At 47.2% G+C, this 27,199-nt stretch overlaps 1 protein-coding gene across 4 annotated transcripts; it reads right to left on the bottom strand.

The window, feature by feature from the left end:
* Positions 1 to 452: 452 nt before the first annotated feature.
* Kif2c (kinesin family member 2C) lies at positions 453 to 26,688 on the bottom strand. 4 transcript variants are annotated; one of them, XM_048430621.3, is made up of 21 exons: positions 26,505 to 26,688; positions 25,556 to 25,650; positions 22,020 to 22,121; positions 21,835 to 21,883; positions 17,110 to 17,235; positions 15,398 to 15,520; positions 14,146 to 14,246; positions 13,507 to 13,602; positions 11,707 to 11,761; positions 11,461 to 11,623; positions 7,346 to 7,436; positions 7,062 to 7,125; positions 6,899 to 6,990; positions 6,018 to 6,160; positions 5,011 to 5,215; positions 4,809 to 4,919; positions 3,067 to 3,134; positions 2,635 to 2,740; positions 2,434 to 2,547; positions 1,151 to 1,274; positions 453 to 1,030 (listed from the first exon to the last, which is right to left on the bottom strand). In XM_048430621.3, exons 1-21 carry the CDS (start codon positions 26,563 to 26,565, stop codon positions 948 to 950), a joined length of 2,172 nt encoding a protein of 723 aa, XP_048286578.3. In that variant the 5' UTR covers positions 26,566 to 26,688; the 3' UTR covers positions 453 to 947. The 4 variants fall into 4 exon arrangements, with proteins under 4 accessions (XP_048286578.3, XP_085554894.2, XP_048286579.3 ...); XM_085698768.2 differs by lacking the exons at positions 25,556 to 25,650; positions 26,505 to 26,688 and adding an exon at positions 22,578 to 22,609; XM_048430622.3 differs by lacking the exons at positions 25,556 to 25,650; positions 26,505 to 26,688 and adding an exon at positions 22,213 to 22,570.
* Between the last annotated feature and the right edge of the window lie 511 nt (positions 26,689 to 27,199).

The raw sequence follows: 27,199 nt of genomic DNA, 5'->3' as shown, positions 1-27,199 counted from the left end.
GCATCACTATCTGCTCACAGAGACACCGAGAGACCTGACGCCTTCATTACAACCAATACAGTCCGCTGGCCTCTGCCCTGGACCTGTGGCCTTCTGCACAAACACTTCTGTCCTCACTTGTGGCCAAGTGTAACTCGTGTACAATAAATCATCTTTCTCGCTGTCTCAAAACAAAACAAAACTAAACAGTAGGACCACAGCTGTATTGGAGTGTTCACCTAACAGGCTCAATCCCCACAGCTTTGTAGCTAGGGCTGTAGAGAGTGCAATGCAACTCCAGCCCCTTCACTTAGGCTCAGGACAGGGCTACTGAAGACAAACCAAAGGTTGGAACTTCAGCCTCTTGCTGAAACTGTGGACTTGGTTTCCTAGGAAGAAAAGAGAGATTCAGAGCCCAAGGTGGTAGCAGTGCCCTTGGTCCTAAAGGCTCCAGAGACTGCAGTCTCTGACAATCAGAGTCTGACATTTTTATTATTATTAAGTACAACATAAAAATACACAAAACAGGAAATAGAGATTTTCTTAGATTAAAAAACCAAGACAAAGAGGTCTCAAAACGTTTTTTTCTGAAAGCATAAAACATGAGAGTGCTCAGGTTAGAGGCAGCAGAAGCTGGACGAGAACAGATTTCTCTTCCAAAGCCTGGGCCTCGCAGGGTCTCCATCAGTTCAGGAGGCCAGGACGCTGCACCAGGGAAACCAGCCAAACAGCTCTCCCACCCGACAGGGAGGAAGACGGGAAGAACAGTCATGAAAAGCTCCTTCCTCCTGCTCCAAAGTGAGGAAGAGAACAGCATCCCTCCTCTAGCTTTCCTGGGTCTAATGCCCCTTACCTGGTATTTACCACAACCCATCCAACTTAGTTCCTAACCAAAGTTAGAAGGTCCCTAAGTTTGCTGGGAGGGGAAGAGGCTGCTGTGATAGCAAACAGATCTTTATTTGTGGTCATCACTGGTGCCATTTCTTGCTGTTTATCTGTTTGCTAGCCTGCTCTTCCAGCTGCATGGCCAGGCGCAGGGACTTGATGACTTCTGGAAGGAAGGAGAGGGGCACAGAGTTACTGTCTTGGAAGCACTTTCCCCACTGCCATCGCCTGTGCTGCTAGGAGCCACAGGCCAGCGCTGCTGCACCTGTGCGGCGGCGACACCCACCTCGCAGGGCTGAGAAGTGCTTGGTCTGCTGTGCCAGGGCAGATTCTGCTTTGTTCACAAAGGTCTCCAGGTCATAGTCTGGCTCATCGGTCATCTCTGAGAGCTCAAGCCAGGTTGGTCCTTGCTGCAACGACAGGAGAACCTAGTCAGCTCAAACTCACGCAAACACTCCAGCAAATCATCCTCAGGGCTCAGCCATCTGCAATACAGTTGTATCCGCAGAAGGCCATACTCTTAGCCAGGAGGGGCTCAGCCTGAGCACAGTGGCACACACCTAAAATCCCAGTACTTGGGAGGCTGACAAAAGAGAATTGAGAGCTCAAGGTTATGTATTTATTATTCTGTCTCAAAAACAAAACCAGGAGCTAGAGAGACGGCTTGATGGTTAAGAGAATTTGTTCTTCTAGAGGTCAGTTTCCGGGATACACATGGCAGCTCATAGCAGTTTTAGAGGCTCTAAAACCTTCTTCTGACCTCCTTGGGTAATTGGCATGAAAATGGCACACATATGCAGGCAAAAACACTCAACCATATTAAAAACAAACCAAACGCCAAACCCGTGCTCTGCCCACATTGCCACTTTACTGAAGTCCCTTCGAAGGCTTCACTGCATGCATCCTAAAAAAATCTGAGTCTTTGGTATGAGCCAGATGGAAGACCCTTTAGCACCAGGGCCCCACTGACTGTGCCTTTACCTATCTCCCTCTGTGCACAGCCAACTCTGATGTGACATGGGCCACGTCACAGTGCCCCAGACACAGCAGCTAGGGAGGACATGTCTGCACACTAGTCTTCACAGCAGTCTCCTAAGTGGCAAAAGTTCTTTCTCTCTGCTCCCCCCCTCTCCATAGCAGGTGCACAGCTGAAGTAGCACTTCCCATATCTTGGTCTCAGCTGATGCTGGCTCTGTGGTACAGCTGCACAAGCCACCACTTAACCCTCAAAGGCAACACTACGCCATGCCCAGTTTAGAGACAAGGAAACCGAGGCTCAGTGAGACTACATGCCTTCAACAGGGAATGAGCTCACACCTACAAGAGTGAGGTGTTGTAGGTCCATGAATAGTCACTGAATAAATTTATGTCCCCTGCACCCCTAGTCAGCAGCACCAGGGCACAGGAGAGTGTTCCGGGCAAGCAGAGCCAGGTGTTCAGGGCTGCACTGTCCCATCCCAAAGACAAAACAGGAGCAAAGCCCAGATGATGTTCCCAGAATAGAGTTGAGCTCTGTGGGCTGTGCAAGAGTGGCCTGCCAATGTCTCCCTGGCTGGGACCAGTTTGTACCTGTATGATCTCCCTGAGCTCCTCCATGGCCCTCTCTTCCAGCTCCCTGATCTGAGTCATGGCTTCATTAAAGCTGGACATCTGGGAAGACAGTTCCTCCTCTTCCTTGAAGAACTGAAGGCAAAAAGTGGAGACAACAGCGTAAAGACTGTGGCCCAGAGTTCATTTCAAACGCACGTTTCATCCTGCCCCCCACCTTACATTGACTGCCGCCGAGGTCCCATTAGAGCTGGCTTCCATCTCTTCCGTTTCCATTTGAATTGGCTGCTCTCCACTGGGCCCACTGTGGGGGCTCAGTTCCTTGACCCTGAGGAAATAAGAGGGTTTTGAATTCACCAGCAATCCCTGGGCACTCACTGCAGAAATGCATCACGACTCAGATAACAAGGGGTGAGTAGCACCTAGTCTTCAGCTCAGGAGCGGTGGCATAAACCTGAGGCTGACATGGAAAGACCCTCACTGTTTTACTGACTGAAGGGGATTGGACAGACCTAGCATGTGGCTGAACTCCACACCTCCTGTTTTCCTCCTGTTTGGGGAGGAAATTCAGTGTGGCTGGAATGCTCCGACCACTTCCCTCCCACCTCATCACTGCCATTCCCTCTCCGTCCCACCTGGACACAGGCCGCATACCTGTCTGCATATCTCAGCGTGTTTAAAGTGTATTCACAAGAGCTTATGCCTGGTGAGATCATGGCGATCTGAGGAAGAGGGAACAAGCGGTCAGAGGTGGGAACCACAAAGGAAGCACACGTGGGCATGGAAGCCACTTTAGCTGCTAAAACTGACAACCTAAATGTACACAGGAGGAGAACAGACCCCTACAAATTGTTCTTTGACCTCCACATGACTACCATGATGTATGTCCATGTGCACACATTTACATAATAAACAAACAAATTAAAAAAAAAAGCTGGGTGCAATGGTACATGCTTTTAATACCAGTATTAGGGAGGTAGAAGCAGGCAGATCTCTGTGAGTTTGAAGCTAGCCTGATCTATGTAGTGAGTTTCAGGCTAGCTGGAGCTACATAGTGATACACTATCTAGATAAAAAAAAAAAGAAATTAAAAGAAAAAGAAAAGGACTGGAGAGCTGGTTCAGTGGTTAGATACACTTGTTTGCAGAGGACCTAGGTTCAATTTCCAGCACACACATGGCTGCTCACAACCATGGCTAACTCCAGTCCCACCTTCTTCTGGACCTGAGGGCACCAGACACACCTGTGGTGCACATACATATATGCAAACAAACTATCCATACACATAAATTTAAAAATCTAAAAGAGTTGCTGGGTGTGAAGGTGCCATGCCTTTATCTTAGCACTTGGGAAGCAGAGGCAGGTGTGGATCTCTGAGTATGAGGTCAGCCTGGTCTACTGAGTGAATTCTAGGACATCCAGGATTACATAGAAAGACCTTATCAGGAAGGAAGGAAGGAAGGAAGGAAGGAAGGAAGGAAGGAAGGAAGGAAGGAAGGAAGGAAGGAAGGAAGGAAGGGAACAAAGAGGCTCCCTAAACTGGGTGTGGTACTGATACCTATAATCCTCATACTCAGGATCATTGTGAAATTGAGGCTAGGCTATCTAGCAAAACCAAACAAAACTAAAGGTTCCCTGCATGGGTCTTCATGCTGCCAGGGCTGGTTTTGAATGACTCCAGCTTTAGGCTGCATAGTGACAGTGACTACAGTGGGCCAGCAAGCCTGACCAGGTTCTCTGCTCCTTCATCCTGTCTATCAGAGACACATCTCGAAGCTTGGTGGCCCCTGCTCAGATCACCCAGTTCATGAGGTGATGTCTCAGAGAGAAGGGTTTAGGGACTGGGGTAAAATACTTGGCAAGAGAAGGTAAGAACTCTGGGTTCAGTCCTCTGCACTGTCAGAGGGGACGAGGGAGCAGCGGCACTAACACTAACAGAGCTTAGACAGAGAAACCTGTCCTCCTTCAGGGCAAGGCCCTGCTCCTAGGGCAGAGGGGAGCGTGACAGTGCAGATTTCACCTAGCAGCACCTGGAGATAAAGTAGGGAAGGCAGACGTCGTTAGGAGCTTGGAACAGGGGGCTATTCGTAGCGGGGAACCTGAGGGAAGCTGTGGGAAAGGGGAGGACTTACTTCTCCTGCATCTACTAAGGTTCACTTCCTGAATTCCAGAGCCCTTTTTACCAGATAAAGGAGCAATGACTGCCCTCAGCACCTAGAGTGGATTCTTTCCTCCTTGTCTATAGGAAAGGTGGAGGTTGTAGGCCCTGGAAGTCTAGCCAGAAGCCTGAGAACATGGGCAGAGAGAGGTACTAAGCTCCCTGCCCAGAATCAGGTCAATGTCTCCCTGGGAAGCAGCTCTGGATCTACTTCACCGCCCACAGTCGTTTGACTCACCATGCAAGTCCGTGAGTTCTCCCCAATGAAGGAGTCCCTCAGCACCTGTGTCAGCTTGCTCTCACGGAAGGGGGTGTGAGCCTTGTTCTGTCCCAGTGCCCTGATGCACTCCTGTGGGGCAGCAGAAACAACTGAAGCCTCTTCCACTGCGCACATAGCCTACTCTCTCCATTCCAGGCCACCACTAGCAAATGCCTGCTACCTTCAGAGCTAGGAGAGACTTGTTAATCTCTGCACCCTCCATGCGAGTCTGCCGGTCAGCGCTGGAAGTGTCGGCCCCTCGTTCATTCCCTGCCAGATCCACCAAAGAGAATTTGCCATGTAATCTCCCTTTGGCTCGAAGAAGAATCTGGAAGCAGGCATGGGAGCGGGAGGAATTGGAGTTGGCAAATGTTTGTCCAGAAGTCCTATTAAAAGGAGGGGAAAGGCAAAGAAAGGTTATAAACTTCAGGGACCACTATCCCCCAGGGAACCCCAGTGTTTAACCATCCCAGGGCAGAGCAGTAAAATCTACAGTAAAGCAGGGACACGGATCAGGATCCTAAGAAGCCCTGTGTCTTTCTGTCTCTAATCTCTAGTTTGCCGTCCAAGACGGCAGCTCTTGACCTAATATTTTTCAGGCAGCCAAATCAGTACTGGATTCTTTGTGCTTGGGCATTTGCCAGACCTGGTGCTCATGAAGGTAAGGAGGAGCTGAGTCTGCTACAAGGATAGGGTCTCGTCATAAACCACTGGACCAAACGCAAAGGCTCGAACTGCAGATGGAACAGACAGGAAGCTCTTGCCCAGCATGTGAGGTAAAACTGAGCCCTGCAACTACCCAGCAGCCCTCTGTCCTATGCCAGCACTTCCCTACATTTGCATAGAGGCACCATGGTCTCATTACCTCCCTACATTTGCATAGAGGCACCATGGTCTCATTACTTCCAGCCTAGAGCAGATTCAGGACTGCTAACTTCTCCCACAAGACGAAACTAGGATCCCAGGCAAGCCTGCCTTTGATAGGTTTAAGTTGCTCTGACGTTGTTCCTAGGACGATCTGCCTCACTTAAGGTAGTGAGTGGCCCTCACAGCACTTACCCCGCTGGGATGAGAACTATGTGGAAAAAGAAATGGCTTCCTCCCGCTGTCAAGCCTATGTGTGGATCTGAGGCCTCATTACCTGAACTAGGTATTACAATGGTTCCCTTCCCTCGCCACAGCTCTGACCTGCAGGCGCTGCCCATGTTGATCATCTTGATGACGTCATCAGCACAGTTAACCAGGTATTCCTGCAGTCCTACAACCTGCACCTGCTGCTTGCTGTCTTCCAGGACACGTAACTTGGCCTTCTTGTTGAGCAGATCAAACACCTGTGCCAGGCAGCGAGCATAAACATAGGGCCATAGGTGCTGGGTACCCTGGCTGACTCCTTTCTACAGAGCCTGCCCCAGGCTGAACAGGGCCAGGAGCAGGAAAGGCAGAGCATGTGCCGACAGGTGACAGACCCCGCTTCCCTGGTTCACATCAATGTCACTTAACTAGCTGTGCCACCCTGAGCAAGTTACTCTAGACTGTTCCCAGCCTGTAAAGTCAGGACAAAAAGACTGAATAACAGCCGGGCAAAGGTGGCGCACGCCTTTAATCCCAGCACTGGGGAGGCAGAGGCAGGTAGACTCTGAGTTCAACGCCAGTCTGGTCTACAAAGTGAGTTCCAGGACAGCCAGGGCTACATAGAGAAACCTCTCCTGAAGGAAAAAGACTAGCCAGTGCTTAGCACATAATATCCCATTAATGATATTAGCTATTTTTATTATTGAGGTCTTGCTCTACAAATGTGCAGAGAGTAGAAGATGAGAGGGAGAGAAAGAGGATGGAGGGTATGGACATGAGAATACACAGGACGGGGAAGGAGGACACAGAGGAAGAGGTCACACACAGGGCAGACCCTTCCACCTCAGAGGACATCTGCTCTCCTTATTGAGCTTGGCTGCCACCTCGCCTTCAGAGGAAAGGGCCATATGCAAGGCAGAGTAGGCCCAAAGGCTACAGTTAACAAGACGTCTGCCTTCAACCACTTCTAGCCGTCTTTGAGGTTTCAGTCAGTTTACCTTCCCATTGTAGATCTCGAAGAACGTCACATAAACTTCCAGACCTAAGTTGCGGTAGCGAGGCTGACTCTTCAGGAGGAAGACATCCCGGGCTGGGAGGAAGAGCCCGCGTAAGTAAACAGCTTTCCACGCCCAGTCCCTACGTGGAGAACAGTTTACTCACAAGCCATTGCGTAGATCCCTTTGGTTGCATTCTGAGATTTACCAGACAAGTCTCCACCCATTGTCTGCAGAAGAAAACAGCAGCATATGACCACAGCACAGCAGAACACAGCTGGCTCTGCCACCACCACGGGTCATGCCAGAGCCAGGAGATAGGACCTGCTAGAACCCCTCTCTTCACCCGGCAGGGCAAGTGGCTAGTGAGGAGCATCTGGACCACTCCTCAAGAACCTACTGCTGTACTACTCAAGGCTTTCTCTGCCTCTGTAGGACTGAAATACTCACGTGAGTCTTCCCACTGCCAGTCTGCCCGTAGGCAAAGCAGGTAGCTTTTCCCCCTTCAAAAATCGTCTGTACCAGTGGCCTTGCTGTGAACCTAGAGAAAGAATGGAGCAGAGAGAAGGGCATTTGTGTAGCTATTCCTTAATATCCAAGAGGGATTGATGAAAGCACCCACTGATACTCAGCACAAAGCTGAGGTTTAAACCACTGACTTTTTTTGTGGTAGGGCAGAACCCAGGGTCCAGCACATGCGAGACAAACACTTTACTACTGAGTTGACCCTCAGTCAAGTCCTTCATACAAAATGGCATAATGCCTGCATGTTACTTGCATATAATTTTATATATTCTAGATTATTTGTATCCTAATAAAATGTAAACACAAAAAGTGGTGGCGCAGAGGCAGTTGGATCTCTGTGAGTTTAAAGCCAGCCTGGTCTACAGAATGAATTCCAGAGTGACAGCCAGGGCTACCCAGAGGAAAAAAAAAATGTAAACATAATGTAGTTCTCACACTGTACTGTTTAGGAAAAAGTAAGCCTGAATGTATTGGGTACAGACAGAAGCTCTTTCAGATATTTTTACTTTTTTTTTTGGTTTTTCGAGACAGGGTTTCTCTGTGTAACAGCTGTGGCTGTCCTGGAACTAGCTCTTATAGATCAGGCTGGCCTCAAACTCAGAGATCCACCTGCCTCTAATGCTGGGATTAAAGGCGTGTACCACCACCACCCAGCTATTTTTAACCTTTAAATTACATTTTTGTGTGTGTGTGGCTGGAGTGGGGGCATGGTATGGCAATCATGTAGAGGTTAGAGAACATCTATAGGAATCAGTTTTACCCTTGCACCATACCTGTGCTGAGATCCAATTCAAGTCATCAAATTTGGTGAGACATCTCACCAGGCCTGGTGTAGGAGGTCCTTCTGTTTATGTATTGCTTTCATTGGCTAATCAATAAAGAAACTGCTTGGCCTGATAGGGCAGAACTTAGGTAGGCGGAGAAGACAGAACTGAATGCTGGGAGGAAGAAAGCAGAATCAGAGAACCGCCATGGAGTTGCCAGAATCAGAATGGTGAATCTTTCCTGGTAAGCCATGACCTCATGGTGATACACAGATTAACAGAAATGGGTTAAATTAAGATGTAAGACCTAGCCAATAAGAGGTTAGAACTAATGGGCCAGGCAGTGTTTAAATGAATACAGTTTCTGTGTGGTTATTTTGGGTGTAAGATAGTTGGGCGGCCGGAACGACAAGCAGCCCACTCCTCCTGTTACACAGGCCCCCTTTTTGGAAATATTGTCTCTCTGTGGTTGAGTTCACAGAACATGAAGGGAACTATATTCTGTTCTGAAAATGTGCTCCCTAGAACATGGTCCTACTGCAGAGCTTCAAATCCTTAATTCCTTGAGTATGGTATCCGTCTCAGACCTCAATGATCCACCCTGACTCATCCCATTAACCAATCTGAATCCCTAGCTAAATGAAAGGGTGCAAGCAGTATTCAACTGACCTGCCAGGAACAAGCTGATGTACCTGACTTTAAGGCAGTCACTCCTCTGATCCCCCAGATACAACCACAGGGTATATTACAAAGGGCAGAGGAAATGCAGACCTAAAATATTGCATCTGTGAACTACATAAGGTCTTTGTCATAGTTAGGGTCTCAAAATACAGCCTAGGCTGGCCTTAAATTCAGAGACCCTTCTGTCTCAGTTTCTCACAGGCTGGCATTATAGGCATAAGCAACCAAGATGAAATTCTATGAAGCACTGTCTGGTCTTAAATTTAAGACCATTCTGCCTCAGCTTCCCCTGGGCCAGAAGTATAGGAATGGACCACCAAACCTCTTTAACAAGAAAATGACAAACCCAAATCCTTTAAGGCTGGAGAGATGGCTGAGCTGATAAAAGTGCTTTCTGCACTCATGGTGGAAGGAGAAAACTGACTTCTCAGAGTTGTCCTGACTTCCACATACACACCACGGCATAACCACGCATGGGTGCACACATGCGCAAACACATACCACTGCCACCACCAGTCCCCCTCCCCCAAACCTTCATATTAAGAATTAGATGTCAGCTGGATGGTGGGGGTGCACACCTTTAGTCCCAGCACTTGGGAGGCAGATGAAAGTGGATCTCTATGAGTTCTAGACCAGCTTGGTCTACAGAGCAGTTTCCAGTGCTACATAGAGAAACCCTGTCTTGAAAACAATAACAACAAAAAAATTAAATGCCAAGTGGGATACTGATCAGAGCAGATCTGACGTCACCTGAGTCTGCTAAACTCATTTAGGTCATGAGGTAGCTGCGTAAGCCACTGGAAGGTGTAATCTCAGCCCTTGGAAGGCTGAGGCAGGACTGTCATGTCATCTGAGTAACACAGACACATCTAAGCTAGCCTGGGCTACAGAATAAGATTCTGCCCCAACAAAAACAACTAGAAGAACCCCTAGTAGCTACTGTAGGGGAAAGACAATTGGAGCAGGAAACCGACCAATCACTGAACAGCCTGACTCTGAACCCCTGGTAGCTACTGTAGGGGAAAGACAATTGGAACAGGAAACCGACCAATCATTGAACACCCTGACTCTGAACCCGAGAAAAACACAACCTGTATTTGGGACCTGGGCCAGGGAGAGAAACATCTTTATCCCTGAACTCAGAACTAAAGACACGTGTCCTGGCTCTGAAACTAGTGTCAAAGAAACACACTTTGTCCCTAGAATTAGAGCCAGTGAAAGAAAAACGCCCTGGTTCTAAGATTAGAGTCAAAAAGCTGAAAAGCACCAGTGAAAGAAACAGTTAGGCCATGAAGTCAGAGTCATCTCTGCCCCTGACCAGCTAAACTGACCAATCCCTAAACTGGGAAAAAAATAACCAATCCCCTTTCTCCCTGAGAAGACTCCGCCCCCTAAGAAGCCCTATATAAGCCTGTCTATTGGTTCAGTTAAGAGCTGCCATTAAGTGGCAGAGGCAGCCACTCTCCTGGACTCTACCTTCCCAAAAAAAGTCTTTCTCAAAAGAGTCTTGGGTGATGATTCATTAGCTGGTGCAGAGAAGAACCTGGCTATGACGTCCCTTAGGGAACTGAGTTGAAAAACCGTGTGGCGGTGCTTGCTAGGGGGCCTCACTCAGCAAGGCTGGAGCGGAAAGAGATAGCTCCATTTCTGCAAGGGTCTTCTGTTTAGCAGAAGACACATCTTGGGTCAGAGAAGCAGCAGATAGCTCTGCTAGATCGCTCCAGTAAGAGAGCAGAACAGAACTCAGCTGTAGCGGCTTTCCAAGAGAAGAGCAGGATCTCTATATCCTGTGGGGAGACCATCTCCCACTGCACCCCAGCTTTAGGTATCCTGGCTCCCCAATAGTCAGGACCCCTTTCCTCCCATTGCAGCTCCAGTCTCCTAACTGTCCTATTGCGGCTCTAAGTATATCCTGGCTTCCTGACAGTCAGGATATCGCAATACCACTACTGTATCACACATTTCCCTACACCTACCCATGGACAGTGGGTAATAGTTAACTTACGAGTCAGCAAGACTGGGCTGCTACTGCTTAAGACAGGCCCCAAAGTGGGCATTCTGGTGATATGGCCAGAGTTCCTGGATCAGAGAGCTGATCCAATAATGCTGTGGGACAATGGCCTGTACCCTGTCACTTGGATTTTAAATAAACGCTGATTGGCCAGTAGCCAGTCAGGAAGTATAGGCTGGGTGACCAGGAAGGAAGTAGAGGCAGGGCAACAAGAATTCTGGGAAAAGGGAAGTTTCAGTCTGCAGTTGTCACTCAGACAGAAAGGAAGCCAGTCACAGAGCAAGCAAGATGTGACTGCCTCCCTGAAAAAGGTACCAAGCCACGTGGCTAACACAGACAAGATTTATGGGCTAATATAAGAGTTAATAAGAAGCCTGAGATACTAGGCCAATCAGTTTATAATTAATGTAGACCTCTGTGTGATTCCTTTGGGACTTAACGACTGTGGGAACCAGGCAGGACAGAAACCTCTAAAACACAACAGGCCAGGGAGGAGGAGAGGAGCTCAGTGTTGATGTGTCACAAAGAGAAAGTGATGGGGGAGAAAGTGGACACGAGGAAGATAAAACACTAAAGGGACTAACCTGTAGACAACTTCATTAGAAGCTGTTTCATCAAAGGCATAGTCGAAGCAGAACGCCTGGTTCTCCAGATACTTTGTCAAGTCCACTTTTAATTTGGGTTCATGCACAAAGAGGAAACACTTGCTGGGAACAGAAATCACATCGATTTCTTTCTTGGCCAGTTCTGCAGAAGGAGAATATTTCAGGGGCTGCTCCCTAAACATGGGCCCTTCCTCTCAGTCTGATGCCTCTGACTAAACAGCTCACCTTGTTTATTCAGCGGGCGCTTCCTAACACAGACACAGATCCTGTGCTCTTCGATCTGCAGGAGGACGAGGAGATAAGGGAGGTCAGACAGTACCAAAAACCACCCTCAACCCCTAGCAAGAGAGAATGAGATCTGATACTCGGACCTCAGTCTCCCTGTTAACTACTCTAGGGAACAAGAAAGCTGTTCTAAATTCCTGGTTCTTACTCCGTTACCGTCACGGTCTCAGCACTAGTCTACTGGTCCTTAGCAGTCTGGTCAGCCTGCAGCAAGGAGTCTCATCTGAGCCTTGACTAATGAATGAAACAAACAAACTAGCTGACCCTAAGCAGTGGTGGAGTACACCTTTAATTCTAGAACTCTGAAGACAGAGGCAAGCGGATCTCTGGATCTCTGGGAGTTCAAGACCAGTCTGGTCTACAAAGTGTGTTCCAGGACAGCCTGGACTACACAGAGAAACCCTGTCTTGAAAAAACAAAACAAACAAAACAACTAGCTGATTGGATGGCTCAGTGGGTAAAGGTGCTTCTGTCAAGCCTGATGATCTGAGATCCATCCCTAGAACCAACATGATAGGAGAGACCCAACTCCAGTAAGCTGCCCTCGGGCCTCTGCATGTGTGCCATGGCATGTATGCACGCACAGAATGTTTGTTTTTAAAAAGGCCAAGTTTCACAGCATATACCTGTAATCCCGGCACACACTGAGACTGTCTCAAGGGTGTAAGGGGAAAAAAAAAAGAAAAAAAGAAAAACAAGCCAGTGAGCTGTCTCAGCAGGTAAACCTGATGGCTGGTGTTCAATCCCTAGGACCCACATGGTAGAGAGAACTGACTCCTGCAAGCTGTCCTCCAACTTCCATATAGGAATGTGCTCAAGTACCCTCCTCATGGTATAATAAACATAATTTAAAAGAAACAAATTTAAAATAAACAAACATAATTTAAAAGAAAAACTTTTAAGTGGATGTAGTGGCATGTACTTGTAATCCCGGCACTTGGGAGGGAGAGGCAGGCAGTTTAAAACCAATTTAGTCTACACAGCAAGTTCCAGGCCAGTCTGGTCTACATAGTGAGTGAGACCCTTTTTAAATGTGTAGGGCTATTGCGCCTACATGTTTGTCTGTGCATCACATGGGATCATTGCCAATGGAAGCCAAGGGGAAGGAATTACAGCTGGTTGTGAGCCGCCATGTGTGTGCTGGAAACTAAACCCAGGTAATTTGGAAGAACAAGTACTCTTAACTACTGAGCCATCTTCCAACCCTGAGACACTATCTTAAAAAATAAAGCAAAACATGAGCCGGGTGGTGGCGGCACATGCATTTAATCCCAGCACTTAGGAGGCAGAGGCAGGCTGATCTCATAGAGATTCTAGGCCAGTCTGGGCTACAAGAGCTAGTTCCAGGACAGGCTCCAGGGCTACAGAGAAACCCTGTCCCAAATAACCAGAACCAAAACAAGTAAGCAAGCAAGCAAACAAAAAAAAAAAAATTAAAACACAAAAACGTGTTGGAGGATCCCACAAGGAATATGTCTCAAGGGGCCTGTGTGCTCAGATATACGACAGTCCTGGATTCAATCCCCAGAAACACACACACACACACACACACACACACACACACACACAGACGGGGAGGTGGGAGGAGATGGAACTGCACACACATACACAGAAGGAACCGGAGGGGAAAAAAGAAACATAAAACTCTCCAGACAGCACTCAAGAGGGAATGAGGATCACAGCATGCCTTTTCCCTGTCCTGCTCAGGTAGAGAGGTGGAAGACTTTCTGGCATACTCACGGGATCAGTCACAGTGAGTGGGTGACATTCCATAGTAACCCGGAATTCTTTAATCATCCGGGCAAATTCCCAGTTTGGAATGCTGCTGTCATATTCCTGTTGGAGGCAAAAACAAAGGCAGACTGTTAACATGTGAGCTGCTCTTAGACCCAAGACACCAGGCGGCAACAGCTTCACAGCTGATGAGGGCCTCAACCCTGGCTCTACTCTGAGAGGCCAGGCATGAGGTCCTGGGGTGCAGGATTAGCAGGGGAGCCTGGGCATACACCAGAGACAAGAGTTGCTTTCCACGTCTTAGGAGGCAAAGCAGCAGAATGGGTTTCCTCAGAGCAATTACCCAACTAAGAAGACAGGTTACAGGGGATGGAGGGAAAGCAAGCAGGTATGCCCAGCAACAGCGTTGGACCTTGTGAGTACATGATGGGCTTCCCCACTGGCCAATCAACATTAAATATGGCTCATCCGACCATCTTCAGATAATTTTTGAATTATGCATTTATTTTCTGAGTTCTGATAAGAAGCAAGTAAGCCTCAAGGATACAAGAATAGCCTTAGAAATGCTAGGGCCAGCTACGTGTTGGCTGCTTATCTGTCAGGGTGCCTGTCCTAAAACTCTTGCCCACATCTCCCAAGAGTCACCTGGGCTCGCTTTATTCTTATTTCCGAGTTCTGGGCCCTCTTCTCTTCCCGCTTGTTCTTCATCTTTTCCATTTCCTTCACAATACATGATTTCCTCCGAACTAAAGAGAAAGGAAGTCACTCTTTACTTGCCGGCTCTGTGTCTTAGTCTCTGGCTACTCCACTGAGTGCTGGGCCTCCATAGCAACAGGTCTTCCTTCTGTAGACTCCATTTGTTTTTATTTATTTTGTTTTTGTTGGTTGAGTTTTTTTTCTAGATAGAGTTTCTCTTTGTGGCCCTGGCTGTCCCAGAACTCACTCTGTAGATAGACTAGGAGAGATATGCCCTCCTCTGCCTCACAAGAGCTGGGATCAAAGTTATGTGTCATCATGCCTAGTCTTCTATTTGTTTATAAATTAGTGTGTTTGTATGTATGTCCATGCCATTGCCATACATTGGAAGTCAGTTCTCCCCTTCTGCCATGTGGAAACTGAGCTCAGGTCATCAGACTTTGTGACAAGCACCTTTTACCTGCTGAGCCACCTCACTAACACCCCACCCCTTTTCTAACCTTTTGTGTGACTCTTGGATGAACAAGTCCATGAAGTACTAACTGGGCTAATGTGAGGTCACAGGCAATAGCCACACCACTCTGACTTTGACCTATGTTCTATGCTTCTGCAGCTATTTTCTCTAGAATCAAAATGAGACAGGGTTAGGATGGCTCACTGGTTACAGCATTCGCTCTTGCAGAACACCAAGGTTTGTTTCCCGGCACCCGCATGGTGGCTCACAACTATCTATAAGACTAGTTCTAAGGGATCCAATCAATGCCCTCTTCTGACCTTCACTGGTTCAGGTATGCAAATGGTGCACAGACACACCTGCAGGTAAAAAACTCATATACATAAAAATCAATAAATCTTAAAGTTTGAGGCCAGTCTGGTCTACAGAGCAAGTTCCAGGACACCCAGCATTGTCACACTGAGAAACACTGTCTTGAAAAAGTAAAACAAAACAGAAAAGGTAAGATATGCTACTTCATTTTCACAAGTACTCTGGGCTGTTCTCAAGAACCTGGCTGCGAGGACAGCGCACCCACAGCAAACGGCTTCTGCAAACTTGTGTGTATTGGGGAAGACTCTGTCCATAACCATAGGTAAACCTACCTTCAAGGTAAAAAAGGATTTGAACTTAGGTGCCCAGGCAGGTCCGATGTTAACTGCCTATCCTATGCTAGAACAGAAGAGTACACAGTTCGGCATGTCTAACCTGAATTCCCAGGGTTTGCAGAAGACGTGCTTCGGGTGGGGTGGACTTGCTCTTCGGCCTCCTCGCTGACCATCAACAACGGTAATTCTGTCACTGTAGGGCAGGAGGGCCTAGGGAGGCCAGCTGTAGGAGAACAAGAGTCACTGGGATGGAGGAAGCACAGAGCAGCTGTCCTAACTTGCATCTGAACAGACCATGGACAACGTGGACTTTTCCTCTTGCCTCATTCCAAATCCAACCACCCTTTCCAGCCAGGAATCGCACCTGGGGTAAAAAAACCTTAAATTAGCCAGGTGGTGGTGGTGTGAGCCTTTATCCCCGCACTCGGGAGGCAGAGGCAGGTGGATCTCTGTAAGGTCGAGTCCAGCCTGGTCTACAGACTGATTTCCAGAACAGACTCTAAAGCTACAGAAAAACCCTGTCTCGAAAAACCAACCAACCAACCAAACACCCTTAAAGTAAGTAAAAAAGTATAATTTAAAAATAATTTTAAACTGAATATGGTAGCTCCCACCTGTAATCCCAGCTCTTGGGAGACTAAGAGAGAATGATTTCTACAAGTTCAGGCCAGGCTAGAGTGCATAGTGAGTTCCAGGCTACTGTAGGGTACAGAATAAGAAGAAAGAGACCCTGTTTCAAAGCAACGAACAGAATAGCACGGTAGTACACAACTTTAATCCCAGCACTTGGGAGGCAGAGGCAGCTGGATCTCTGAGTTCAAGCCCAGCCTGGTCTACAGAGCGAGTTCCAGAGCTACACAGAGTAACCTAATCTTGGAGAAAAAAAAAAAAAAAGAATTGTATCATGGTCTAGGTTGGCCCAAACTCAGCATGGTAGGACTGAGGTTGACCTCGTATCTAATCATCCTTCCTCATGATGCTATAACCGCAGGCAGTTCCCACCATGCCCAGTTTTATGTGGTGCTAGGGATGGAACCCAGGGCTTAGTGCATGCTGGGCAAGCACTCTACCAATGGAGCTACCACTGTAACCAAGCAGTAACTTTTTGGGTTTTTTGTGACAGGATTTCTCTGTAGTTTTGTAGCCTGTCCTGGAACTTGCTCTGTAGACCCAGCACAGAGATCCACCTGACTCTGCCATTCTGAGGGCTGGGATTAAAGGTGTGCGCTACCACTACCTGGCCCAAAATAATTTTAAATAAATGTTTTTGAAGCAGATGTGTAGAGTAGATGGAGATTTTGTGGGACAGTGTATCATCATGCTTTATGTATTCAGTTCATCTAAAGAAGGTAAATGTCGGATCGTGACCATGTATGGACTACGACTGTGTATTTCTGAGGGATTTGGTCTGGCTAGTCTTTTCAGTTTGGGTTTTTGTTGTTGTACAGATTTCACTCTGTGGTCTAGGCTGATCTCAAGCTCATGCAATCTCTTATTAGCATTCTAGTTGTGAGCGACCACAGTCACCTAGTTCCCTGTCAATAGAGTCACTGCTGCTCAAGTAGCCAGTCATCCACGTTCCTTTTCTTTTCCCCAGTCTTCGCTTCTGTTAATCACCTGGTCTCTGGGGCTTTGGAGAAGTCAGAAACGGCTACCTAGCCAAAAAGCCATGCTTGGGTCAAGTCTGTAGAATGAGGCAGGCCTCTGAAGGCTTTCCTTCCATGACAAAGCCCACCCTGGGAAAGCACGGACACATAAGGCATAAGGAGCTGCTTTAGGCCTTAATACAGGGTGAACACACAGATTACTCACTGGCAACTGAAAACTGCTTGCGAGAGTTTGCAGCCACAGGCAGCTCCACCTCCATTTCATTTTCCTGAGTGGCAATCCGAACCTCTGGGACAGTGGACATGCGGCGAGTAGAACGGCTTCGAAGACCTAAGACCAGGAGGACCAATCAGTGCTGCACAGTGGGGTAAGCTAAAGCAGCAGGAGAGTGCACAAGGCAGGCTAGAACCTAGACACCTGGACGAGAGCCCGGGAAAGAGCATGAAGACCAAGCACCACTATCCCCAAACCTCTTTGTGTGGTCTGTAGATCTAGGCGCTCCTGAGGGCAAGGATATCTCCCTTAAGAGCATTTGTCTAGGGCTGGCCAGATAACACAGTGGTTGAATGCTTACAAAATGTATGTGGCCCTGGTTAAATCCACAGAACAGGGGCAGTGAGGGGGAACAGGAATAAATAAATGGAAGGACCTACAGAAAACCTAAACTAATTTCTGGAGAGAAAGACCTATTCTTCTAAGTCTGTTTTGTTTGTTTTTGGTTTTTTGCTTTTCGTTTTTGTTTTTTTCCAAGAAAGGGTTTCTCTGTGTAACAGTCCTGACTGTTCTGGAACTCTCTCTATAAATCAGGCTGGCCTTGAACTCAGAGATCTGCCTGCCTTTTCCTCCCAAGTGCTGGGATTAAAGATATGTACCACCACCACCCAGCTTATTATAGTCTTGATGGGAAAAATATTTATTTATTTATTTTTAAGGATTCAGCTCTTAGGGGTGGAGAGATGGCTCAGGGGTTATGAGCACTTGGCACTGGCTGCACTTCCAGAGGACCCTGGTTCAATTCTCAGCACCACACGGTAGCTAGTATCCTCTACTCTAGTGTCAGGGAAACTGACACCCTCTGCAGGACTACATGGATGTAGTGCATATACATACATACAGGCAGGCAAAGCACTCCCACAGAAAACCTCAAAAAAAATTTTAAGACTCACTTTTGCTGGGCAGTAGTGGCATACACCTTTAATCCTAACATTAAGGAGGCAGAGGCAGGTGGATCTCTGTGAGTTCAAGGCCATCCTGGTTTACAGAGCAAGTTCCAGGACAGTCAGGGCCATACAAAGAAACCCTGTCTCAAAAAACAAAACAAAGATTCACTTTTACTTTTTCTGTATGTATATGTGTACATGTCTGCGTAACCGCAAACGTGTGCAGATGCTGCAGGAGGTCACAGGAGGACATGAGAACCCCTAGAGCTGAGTTATAGGCAGCTGAGCTGCCAGGCACAGGAGCTGGGAAATACACTCTAGTCCTCTGGAAGAAGAGTGAGCATTCTTAACAGCAGTGGCCCCTATCCCCTACTATCTTCCCATACCTGCAAACATAAGGGAGGACCTGGTGGATGCTGCTGAGTGGAGAGTCTGCTCACCATGCGCAGGGCCTAGGTTCCTTCCCTAGGCTATCACAACAATAACAGCAACAAAATAAGGACGGGCCATGGTAGTACATGTGTGTAATTCCAGCACTCAGGAGGCTGAGGCAGATTTAAAACAAAGAAAAAGTGCTGGAGAGATGGCTCAGCAGTTAACAACACTGGCTGTTCTTCCAGAGGTCCTGGGTTCAATTCTCAGCACCCACAGTTGTCTGTAACTCCAGTGCCAGGCGATCTGACACCTTCACAACCATGCACGTAAAATAAATTTAAATTAAAAAACAAAACAAAAACAAAGAGAAAAAGCATTACATAGCAAACATCCTATGCCCCTCTCATGGAAGAAAGCATTAAGGCTCAAGGACATTAAATGACTTGCCCAATACACTCAATTAATAAGTGCTAGAGCAAGGATGTGACACCCAGCTGTCAGGACAACGTCTGGGCTCTCCTCACTGCTCTAGGAAACTTTAGCAGAATAGGACTAACCACGGCCCCAGAGCCCAGAGAGCAACTGTTCTGGTTTTCAGGGGTCTTAAGAACGGTTAACTGAGATGCAGTTAAGTTGTACCTGAATTCTTGTAGCTGTAGGAAAACAGAGAAACAACTAACTAGTCAAGCCTTCAACCCTAGCACTAGGGAGGCACACAGAGCCCTGAAAGCCTAAGAGCAGCCTGATATACATAGAATTTTCTAGACCTGCCAGGGCTACAGCGAGACTGTTTCAAAAATAAAATACAAAAACAAGCAAGCAAACTAACAGCAACAACAGCAGAAACAACCAAAGTTGGGTGCACACCTTTAATTTCAGCACTCTGGAGGCAGAGGCAGGCAGATCTCCAAGTTCAAGGCCAGCCTGGTCTACAGAGTGAATTCCAGGACAGCCAGGGACACACAGAGAAAACCGTGTCTTAAAAAACCAAAAATAAATTTTAAACATTTTTTCCAAGCAAGCTAAATAGGAGGCTCACGCCTACGTCCTAACACTTTTGAGAGGGATAAGACGGTATGTCTGCAAACTGGAGGGCAACCTGGCTACACAGACCCCATCTCAATCCCTTCCTTCAGATCCCATAATTTTGTTGGCGAGTGATTGGATATTCTGCAGTCTTTATTTCCTTTGCACTTGTGTGTGTATGTGGCATACAGAAGTGAGTACAAGACTGTGCAGAGGGCACTCACTAGGCTCTGCCTAGAGACCAAGGGGACACTGAATTTCTTCCTCTACTACCTTCCACCTTCGTATCTGAGACAGAGTGTCTCTCTGAACCTGGAGCTCACCGTTTTTGCTTGGACTGGCTGGCAAGCTAGCCCTGGAGGTCTTGTCTCTGCCTCACCTGCACGAGGGTGTTACAGACACATGTCATCACGTCTGGTTTTTACATGCGTGATGAGACATCTGAAGTAAAGCCTTCACGCTTGCATGGCAAGCAGTTTACCCACTGAGCCATCTCCCTAACCTCTCCTACTTTTGACTCACATACACACTTAAAGGAGCTCCGGGGCTGGGAGAATAGCTCAGCGGTAGAGAATTTAGACGGCTTCGGTCCAATTCTCAGCAAAGCAACAAAGTCAAATAGAGCCAGGTTTGGTAGCTCTGATCTATAATCCAAGCACTTAGGAAACTAAGGAAACAAGATGGCCACGGGTTTGAGGCCAGCCTGAGCACTATAGTGAGTCTCCATAGAAACCCTTTTTCAAAAAACAAAACCAGGGATGGAGAGATGGCTCAAAGATTAAGAGCACCAACTGCTCTTCTAGAGATCCTAAGTTCAATTCCCAGCAACGACATGGTGGTTCACCACCATCTGTAATGAGATCTGGTGTCCTCTTCTGACCTGCATGCATACATGCAGACAGAACACTGTATACACAATAAATAAATTAAAAAAAAAAAAACAAAAACAAAAAAAACAGGGCTGGAGAGATGAGATGGCTCAGCAGTTAAGAGAATGTACAACATACTGCTTTTCCACAGGACTGGCTGGGTTCTCAGCACCCACATCCGGTGGCTCACAGTGGCTTCTAACTCCAAATATAGAAGGATCTGGTGCTTCTGGCCTCCTTGGGCTCCTGCACTCATGTGTAGCACATACTCACAAACACAGAATTTAAAAAAATAATATGACTCTAAAGCAACAAAAATAAAACAGCACAATAGCTCATCAGGTAACCATGGTGAAGGAGAGAACTGACTCCCATGGGTGCGAGCATGTACACTAAAATCAAACAAAACCAACCACCAGGAAAGTGTCCATATCCCTTGGTGACATGTACTGGGTGGATTCAGTGTGTTTCTTGCAGGCTGTGCACACGTGTCTATGGGACCTGTATACCATGTCACACACGTGGAGATCACAGGACAACTTGGTACAGCTTCTCCTTCTACTTTTAAAGATGGAACTCAAGCTGTGAGGTTTGTGTGATGTGCTTTGAGCTGATAAACTATCCCACCAGCCCTTTTACTTTTTAAATTTTTATTATTATTAATGTATTTTTTTTTTTTGAGACAATGTCCCTTGTGCTTGCTTCGGCAGCACATACACTAAAATTGGAATAATACAGAAGACAATGTCTCTCTATATAGCTCTGGCTGTCCTGGAACTTGCTATGCAGATCAAACTCAGAGATCCTCCTGCCTCAAGAGCTAAGATTAAAGGTGTACACCACCACCCTCAGCTGCTTTATTTTGGATGGGAGGATGGTTTCTTTTTCTTTTTTGTTAAATTCTGTTTTGTTTTCAAGGTTTTCACAGGGTTTCTCTGTGTAATAGCTCTGACTGTCCTGGAACTCACTTTGTAGACCAGACTGGCCTCAAACTCACAGAGAAACATCTGCCTCTGCGTCCCGGGTGCTGGGAATAAAGGGTGTGCCACCATCGCCCAGCAGTGGTTTCTCTATATAGCCCAAGGCAGCTAGAATTTTCAATCCTCCTACTTTAGCTTCCTTGAGGATCACAGCCACATCTTCAGCTTCACTGCTTGTCTGCATAGGCCAAAACTCCATCTGGGCTTCCCTCACAGCCGCCTTGTAAGGCTCCGTGTTCTGAGGGAAGGAAGCAGGCCTAACAGGAACTGATTTTCACTCTCCCCCACATCAGACTCTAGAGAACAAGTGTTTAGGCCAGAGAACAAATGTCTGAAATGTACAGTTCTCTCAGAGGTTAGGTGTAGGTTGGCTTCTTCCTTCCAGAGAAAGATGGCTGAACAAAGGAGCTCAGCTTATACAGAAGTCACATCCCATTAGGGCAGAGTGGACTTTGGCTTCCACTCTGAGCCCTAGGACCCTCACCCACAGCAAAAATACCGTAACAATCCGGCATTTACCTTCTTTTGGAGCTGGAATTTTGGAGTTGACTGATCTGCGTTTTTGCTTCTGAAAAACAGAACAAATTGCCACAACGTACGGCTCTTGCCAGTCCGTGGGGTCCTCTTGTGACAGAATCAGCGAAAAGGGCGCAAGGGACTCCTCAGGGACAGACAGCAGTTGTGGTCAGATGGCAGGCACTTACCGGGACAGTTACATTTTCCTGCAGAGGCAGATTGTCCTTCGGGTGTAAGGGAAGAATCTGGAAGAGTTCTGGGTTTATTGCAACCACATCATCAATATCAATCTGCAAGGACAAGTGAGTTTCAGTGAAGCAACAGTCCTTGGTCTAAATGAATGGCTGTAATCAAGCCAGCCAAGATTCAGGCTTTACCAACCTTACGTTCCATTAAGCACTGACCACTACAAAATAGTTATTCCTTAGTAATGGTTTACCATCTAGATGGAATGGGTTTCCAGATTCCAAGCCAACGGGAGACTGTGAGTGCTGAGGAGGTGGCGAGGAAAGCAGACAGGCAGGCACACAGAAGTCCACAGTAGACCTGTGCCACTTGGCTGTCCTACTGATCTGCTGGACACTGATGTCCTGCTGGTCACAGCCCCCTGAGCACTTCCTGCTGGCTGACACGAAGGAGGAAGCACGTTCTAACCGGCTGGTGATAGTCAAAATGGAGGGCCCCTTAGGATCTTAAAGCAGGGAGTAGGTTCCCGAAAGCTGCTACCTAACGCTAAGACTACCTACATTTTCTACTGGGCCCAGAAACTTCTTCCCAGTCACACCTTCCTGTTGATGCCTTTCCTAGTTCCTGCTCAAACCCACAATGAGGTCACAATTCTGGATTTACATCACCAGAGTCCTGTAACTCTTTAGAGACAGCTCAAACTTCACCAGCACAACTCAGGTTTGAAGCAGCAAACCCACCTGTGGGAGACGGCTCAGAGGGAAAGTAAAGTTTCTTTGCACGTGTGAGGCCCTGTTTTCACTCTTCAGCATCACACATGCATATAAGACACTAAATGGATCTCACCTGGTTTATATTTTGAAACGAACAAAGCTAACATCCTAGGGTGAAAGCTTTACCACCTAAATCCACAACCTGCATCTACTTGTTTATTTTTTACAGTGCTGGAGCTGGCACCTAGGCTTAACAGACAAAGCAAGTACTCTATCATTTAGCTACACCTCCAGTCCAGACTGTATTTATTAACACTCTTACACAAACGTGTTAGGAACGAGTAAGCCGGAGCATGCAAGAGAGGGTAACTAAAGAGAAACTCAATATTGCACCTTTCTCTGAATTCCAATTCTAATGGAAAAGAAAAATCATACGTTCCAAGGGTTAGAAATCAAGCAGCATGGGTCAGATGAGGACAGCATCACTATTCCAAAAGCTGGCAAGGGCTGCACTGACCACTGTCTTGAGGACACTCCTTGCTTTGCCACACATTCCTACCTTGTGCCCAAGCCTCAAACTACACAGAGCATAAACACAAGAGCCCAGACTCAATACATCCCACGTCTCTTACACATAGTCACACCGAGCATCCTAGGACAAAGAACAAGAGCGTGAAAACAGAAAGGCACGGGCATGGGTAGAGCGGGGAGTGTGGATCTTACTCCATTTGATTGCAGTAAGATCTTAAAAGAGGCTTTAGAGACGGAGATGTGGCTCAGACGGAGTGAGGCCTTTGATGAAGCCGTCTCCTCCCCACTTGTATAGATCTCACGCATACTAGCTAGCTCTCTCTCTCTCTCTCTCTCTCTCTCTCTCTCTCTCTCTCTTTCTCTAAAGACAGGGTGTCCTGGCTGTCCTGGAACTTGCTTTGTAGACCAGGCTGTCCCCTCAACCTTAGATCCACCTACCTCTGTCTTCTGAGTACTGGAATTAAAGATGGGTGCTACCGTTGCACCACTCTCTCTCTCTCTTTGATAAAGGGTCTCACTATTTAATACAGGTTGGTCACAGACTGTGTGGGCAGGCAGAAGATCTATAATTCCAGCATTCCTAAATCAAGAAGGAAGATGAAGACAGGAGACTCACCCAGAGGCTCCCAAGCTAGCAAACATGGAGGACTACGTCAGTGGAAAGAAAAAACCACTATTTCAATAAGGTGGAAGTGGAGAAACTGCTCCCCACAGTTGTCCTGAAATCCTTACACGTGACACATATGCACCATGACATTCAGGCGCTTCCTCCCTCCTTTCACATGCACACACACATGCACACACACACACTATTTTTTGGTCTCACTATGTAGCTCAAACTGTCCTGGAACTCACACAGAGATCTCTGCTTCCCGAGTGCTGGGATTAAAGGTGTGCGCCACCACTGCAAGGCACAAGTATTTTTTTTAAAAGGAAAAAGACACACACACACACACACACACACATATATATATATATGACAGGCTCTCACTATATAGACCTGGCTAGCCTAGAACTCACTATGTGAAGCAGGCTAGTCTCAAGCCCATGCATATCTGCCTGCCCCTGCCTTCTGAGCACTGAGAAAAGGTACGCACCACCACAACAGGCCTTCCTGTGTCACCCTATAACACTCCATTAGAGAGATAGCATCTTATTCACCCACATTCCCAACCCTCTACGCATGTTCTGTTCCTCTGGAATCAATACAGAAGGATTTTGTGGCTAAATCCTCCCAACATTCTGAGGCAGACACTGTCATTGTCACCTTCATTTTATAGGTTAGCAAATGGAATTTCTTTTTTCCATTTTTTGAGACAGGATTTCTCTGTGTAGCTTTGGAGCCTCTCCTGGAACTCACTCTGTAGACCAGGTTGGCTCGAACTCAGAGATCCGCCTGCCTCTTGACTCCTGAAATCCTTACACGTGACACATATGCACCATGACATTCAGGCGCTTTCTCCCTCCTTTCACATACACACACACTATTTTTTGGTCTCACTATGTAGCTCAAACTGTCCTGGAATTCACTGTGCATATCAAACTGACCTGGAACTCACACACAGAGATCTCTGCTTCCCAAGTGCTGGGATTAAAGGCGTGTGCCACCACCGCCTGGCAGCAAACGGAATTTCTAAGAGCGGTAACATGACTAGGAATACTTTGTGTATACAAAGCAGAGACAGAGACAGACTAGAAATCCGGGTTTTTATAGTCACAGACCTTTTCACAACACCATGCCTTCTTCTACTTTTCTCAATATTGCATGGCTCCCCACTAAATCTAAACACTGTGGTTGCCAGAGATGAAGACTCTCCAGTCTCTTTTCAGTCTTTTGGTTGCCACCAAAGCATCTTGAGTCTGCCCTGGCTATGGCCAGCCATCTTTACAACGCAGACCTCAGGACTGATACATGCCAGTAGCTTTCACATCCCTTCCAAACACCACCTGGAGCAGATCTTACACTGTTCACTTGTGTCTTCCATCACCAGGGATTTGGAAAACACACCTTTGTTTCCTTTCCTGGGTTACTAACTTTGATATCCAAACTGAAGCAGTAGCGTGCACTCATAACCCAGTTTAGGTAAATAAGCGAAACCTTAGGATTCACCGCAATTTGCTCTCCACGGACACACCAGAAGCTAATTGTGTTTCAGTTTGGAACACCTGACTAAATGAAGTTCCAGCGTGTCCAAAGAGGACAACACAACATCAGACACCGGGCTCTCAGAGGTTCACACAGATGCTCGACACACATCATGTAAACGCCATATAAACATTCTCATAGAACTCACCTCTTTGCCTTTTGTGTTACCTCCTTCTGTCCATTCCACAGAAACACAGGATTTCTCCAAGTTCACTGTGCTTATATTGGCACTGTGAATTAAGCCTGTGTATGAAAAGATAAGAGGTTATCCATCTGCCTGCTGATAACTTAACTTGTATACTCCACTTAACTTTTAGGATCCTACAGAGACTTCCGACATAGAATTTACCCGGGAAGGGAAAATCGGTTTCCACCTCTTTTAAAACTCAATACAAACACTAACAATCCTCATGGGGATTCACCCTTTGACCATCCCACAGTTAGGTGGATAGGGAACAGGCTTTACACCCTAGCTACATAGGGTGAGTATTCATCTCCGATTTAGACTCTGCAATAGAAAGAAGGTTCATTTGAGCAAGGAAGTCACTAAAGTCCTTAGAGGAGCTGCTCCTGACCGCATCGGTTAAGAGCTGACCTCTCGAGTTTCCCTAACTCAGTCGCTGTCTGGCTATCGCACAAATGACACATTATTGGACCTGTAGTCATCGCTTAATAAAAACATAAGACTGTCTTACCAGTTCCTTTAGAGCAGGGATCTTGCTCCTTAACTTTGAATCCCTGCGCCTAACATACTGCAACCGCACCATACACAGCACCGTCTGGAGGCTAGGAAGCCGAGCAGTTTCAGAGAAAGATGCCGCAGAAGTACAGCCACCGTCTCTAACCTAGGCGCGTGTAACTCAGGCGCACAGCAGAGGTGCTCCGCCCACACCCAGAAAGCTGGCAAAGAACCCACAACCAGGGAGGGCAATGTTTCCCTCAGTGTAGGGGACACCGACCACCAGTGCAGGGACATCGAACCCCTCATTGTGGGATAGGGAAAACAGTGTTCCAAAGCTTGTCGTTTGGGGGCCGGTTAACCATCTTGGCATTCTCACCGCTCTTGCGTCCCCTTGGCCTCAGGACCCTGCCCTCACCATTACTCCGTTGAATCTTGATGGAGAGACCAGGAAACAATCGGGTGTGAAGCGACTCCATGGACTTGAGAACAGCAGAAGGTAAAACAAATGCAAGAAACTCGGAAACTACCACTCTGCTAATACAGCTCAGTAATAACGCCGCCTAAACCGCTGCAGTTTAAATCCCGCGCGCTAGCGTCCTTACGACGTCACCAAAGCGGAAGCACCGCAGAGCGTTTTGGGATATGTAGTCCTGGCCTCACGACTTCCGGCGCGTGGACGGTCTCTCTAGCGCTGCGATACATGGGAATATTTCCAAGCCCGTGTTGCTTTCCCAGCTCAACCCTCTGCTTTTATGTACCACTGGGAAATTTACGAAAAATGTTTCAATAAGGGCCCTGTGGTTCTGTAGACATGCTTCAGATTCTGACTTCTTTAGTAAGTAGTTCGATTACTTTAAAGACGTCAGATAGTTGATGCTTGATATCTTTCTCTTTGAAATCTCTAAAATATTTCGAAGACACCAGTTTAACATAGTTTTGAGTATCTGCCAGACATAGTGCCATACAGAAGTAGTGAAAAGAACAAGACAAGGCCAGGCGCTGGTGGCGCACACCTTTAATCCCAGCACTCGGGAGGCAGAGGCAGGTGGATCTCTGAGTTTGAGGCCAGCCTAGTCTATAAGAGCTAGTTCCAGGACAGGCTCCAAAAGT

The sequence above is a fragment of the Myodes glareolus genome, chromosome 3 (genome assembly GCF_982192425.1).
Source record: "Myodes glareolus chromosome 3, mMyoGla1.1, whole genome shotgun sequence".
Taxonomy (NCBI): Eukaryota; Metazoa; Chordata; class Mammalia; order Rodentia; family Cricetidae; genus Myodes; species Myodes glareolus.
This window is presented reverse-complemented; position numbering and strand designations above follow the sequence as displayed.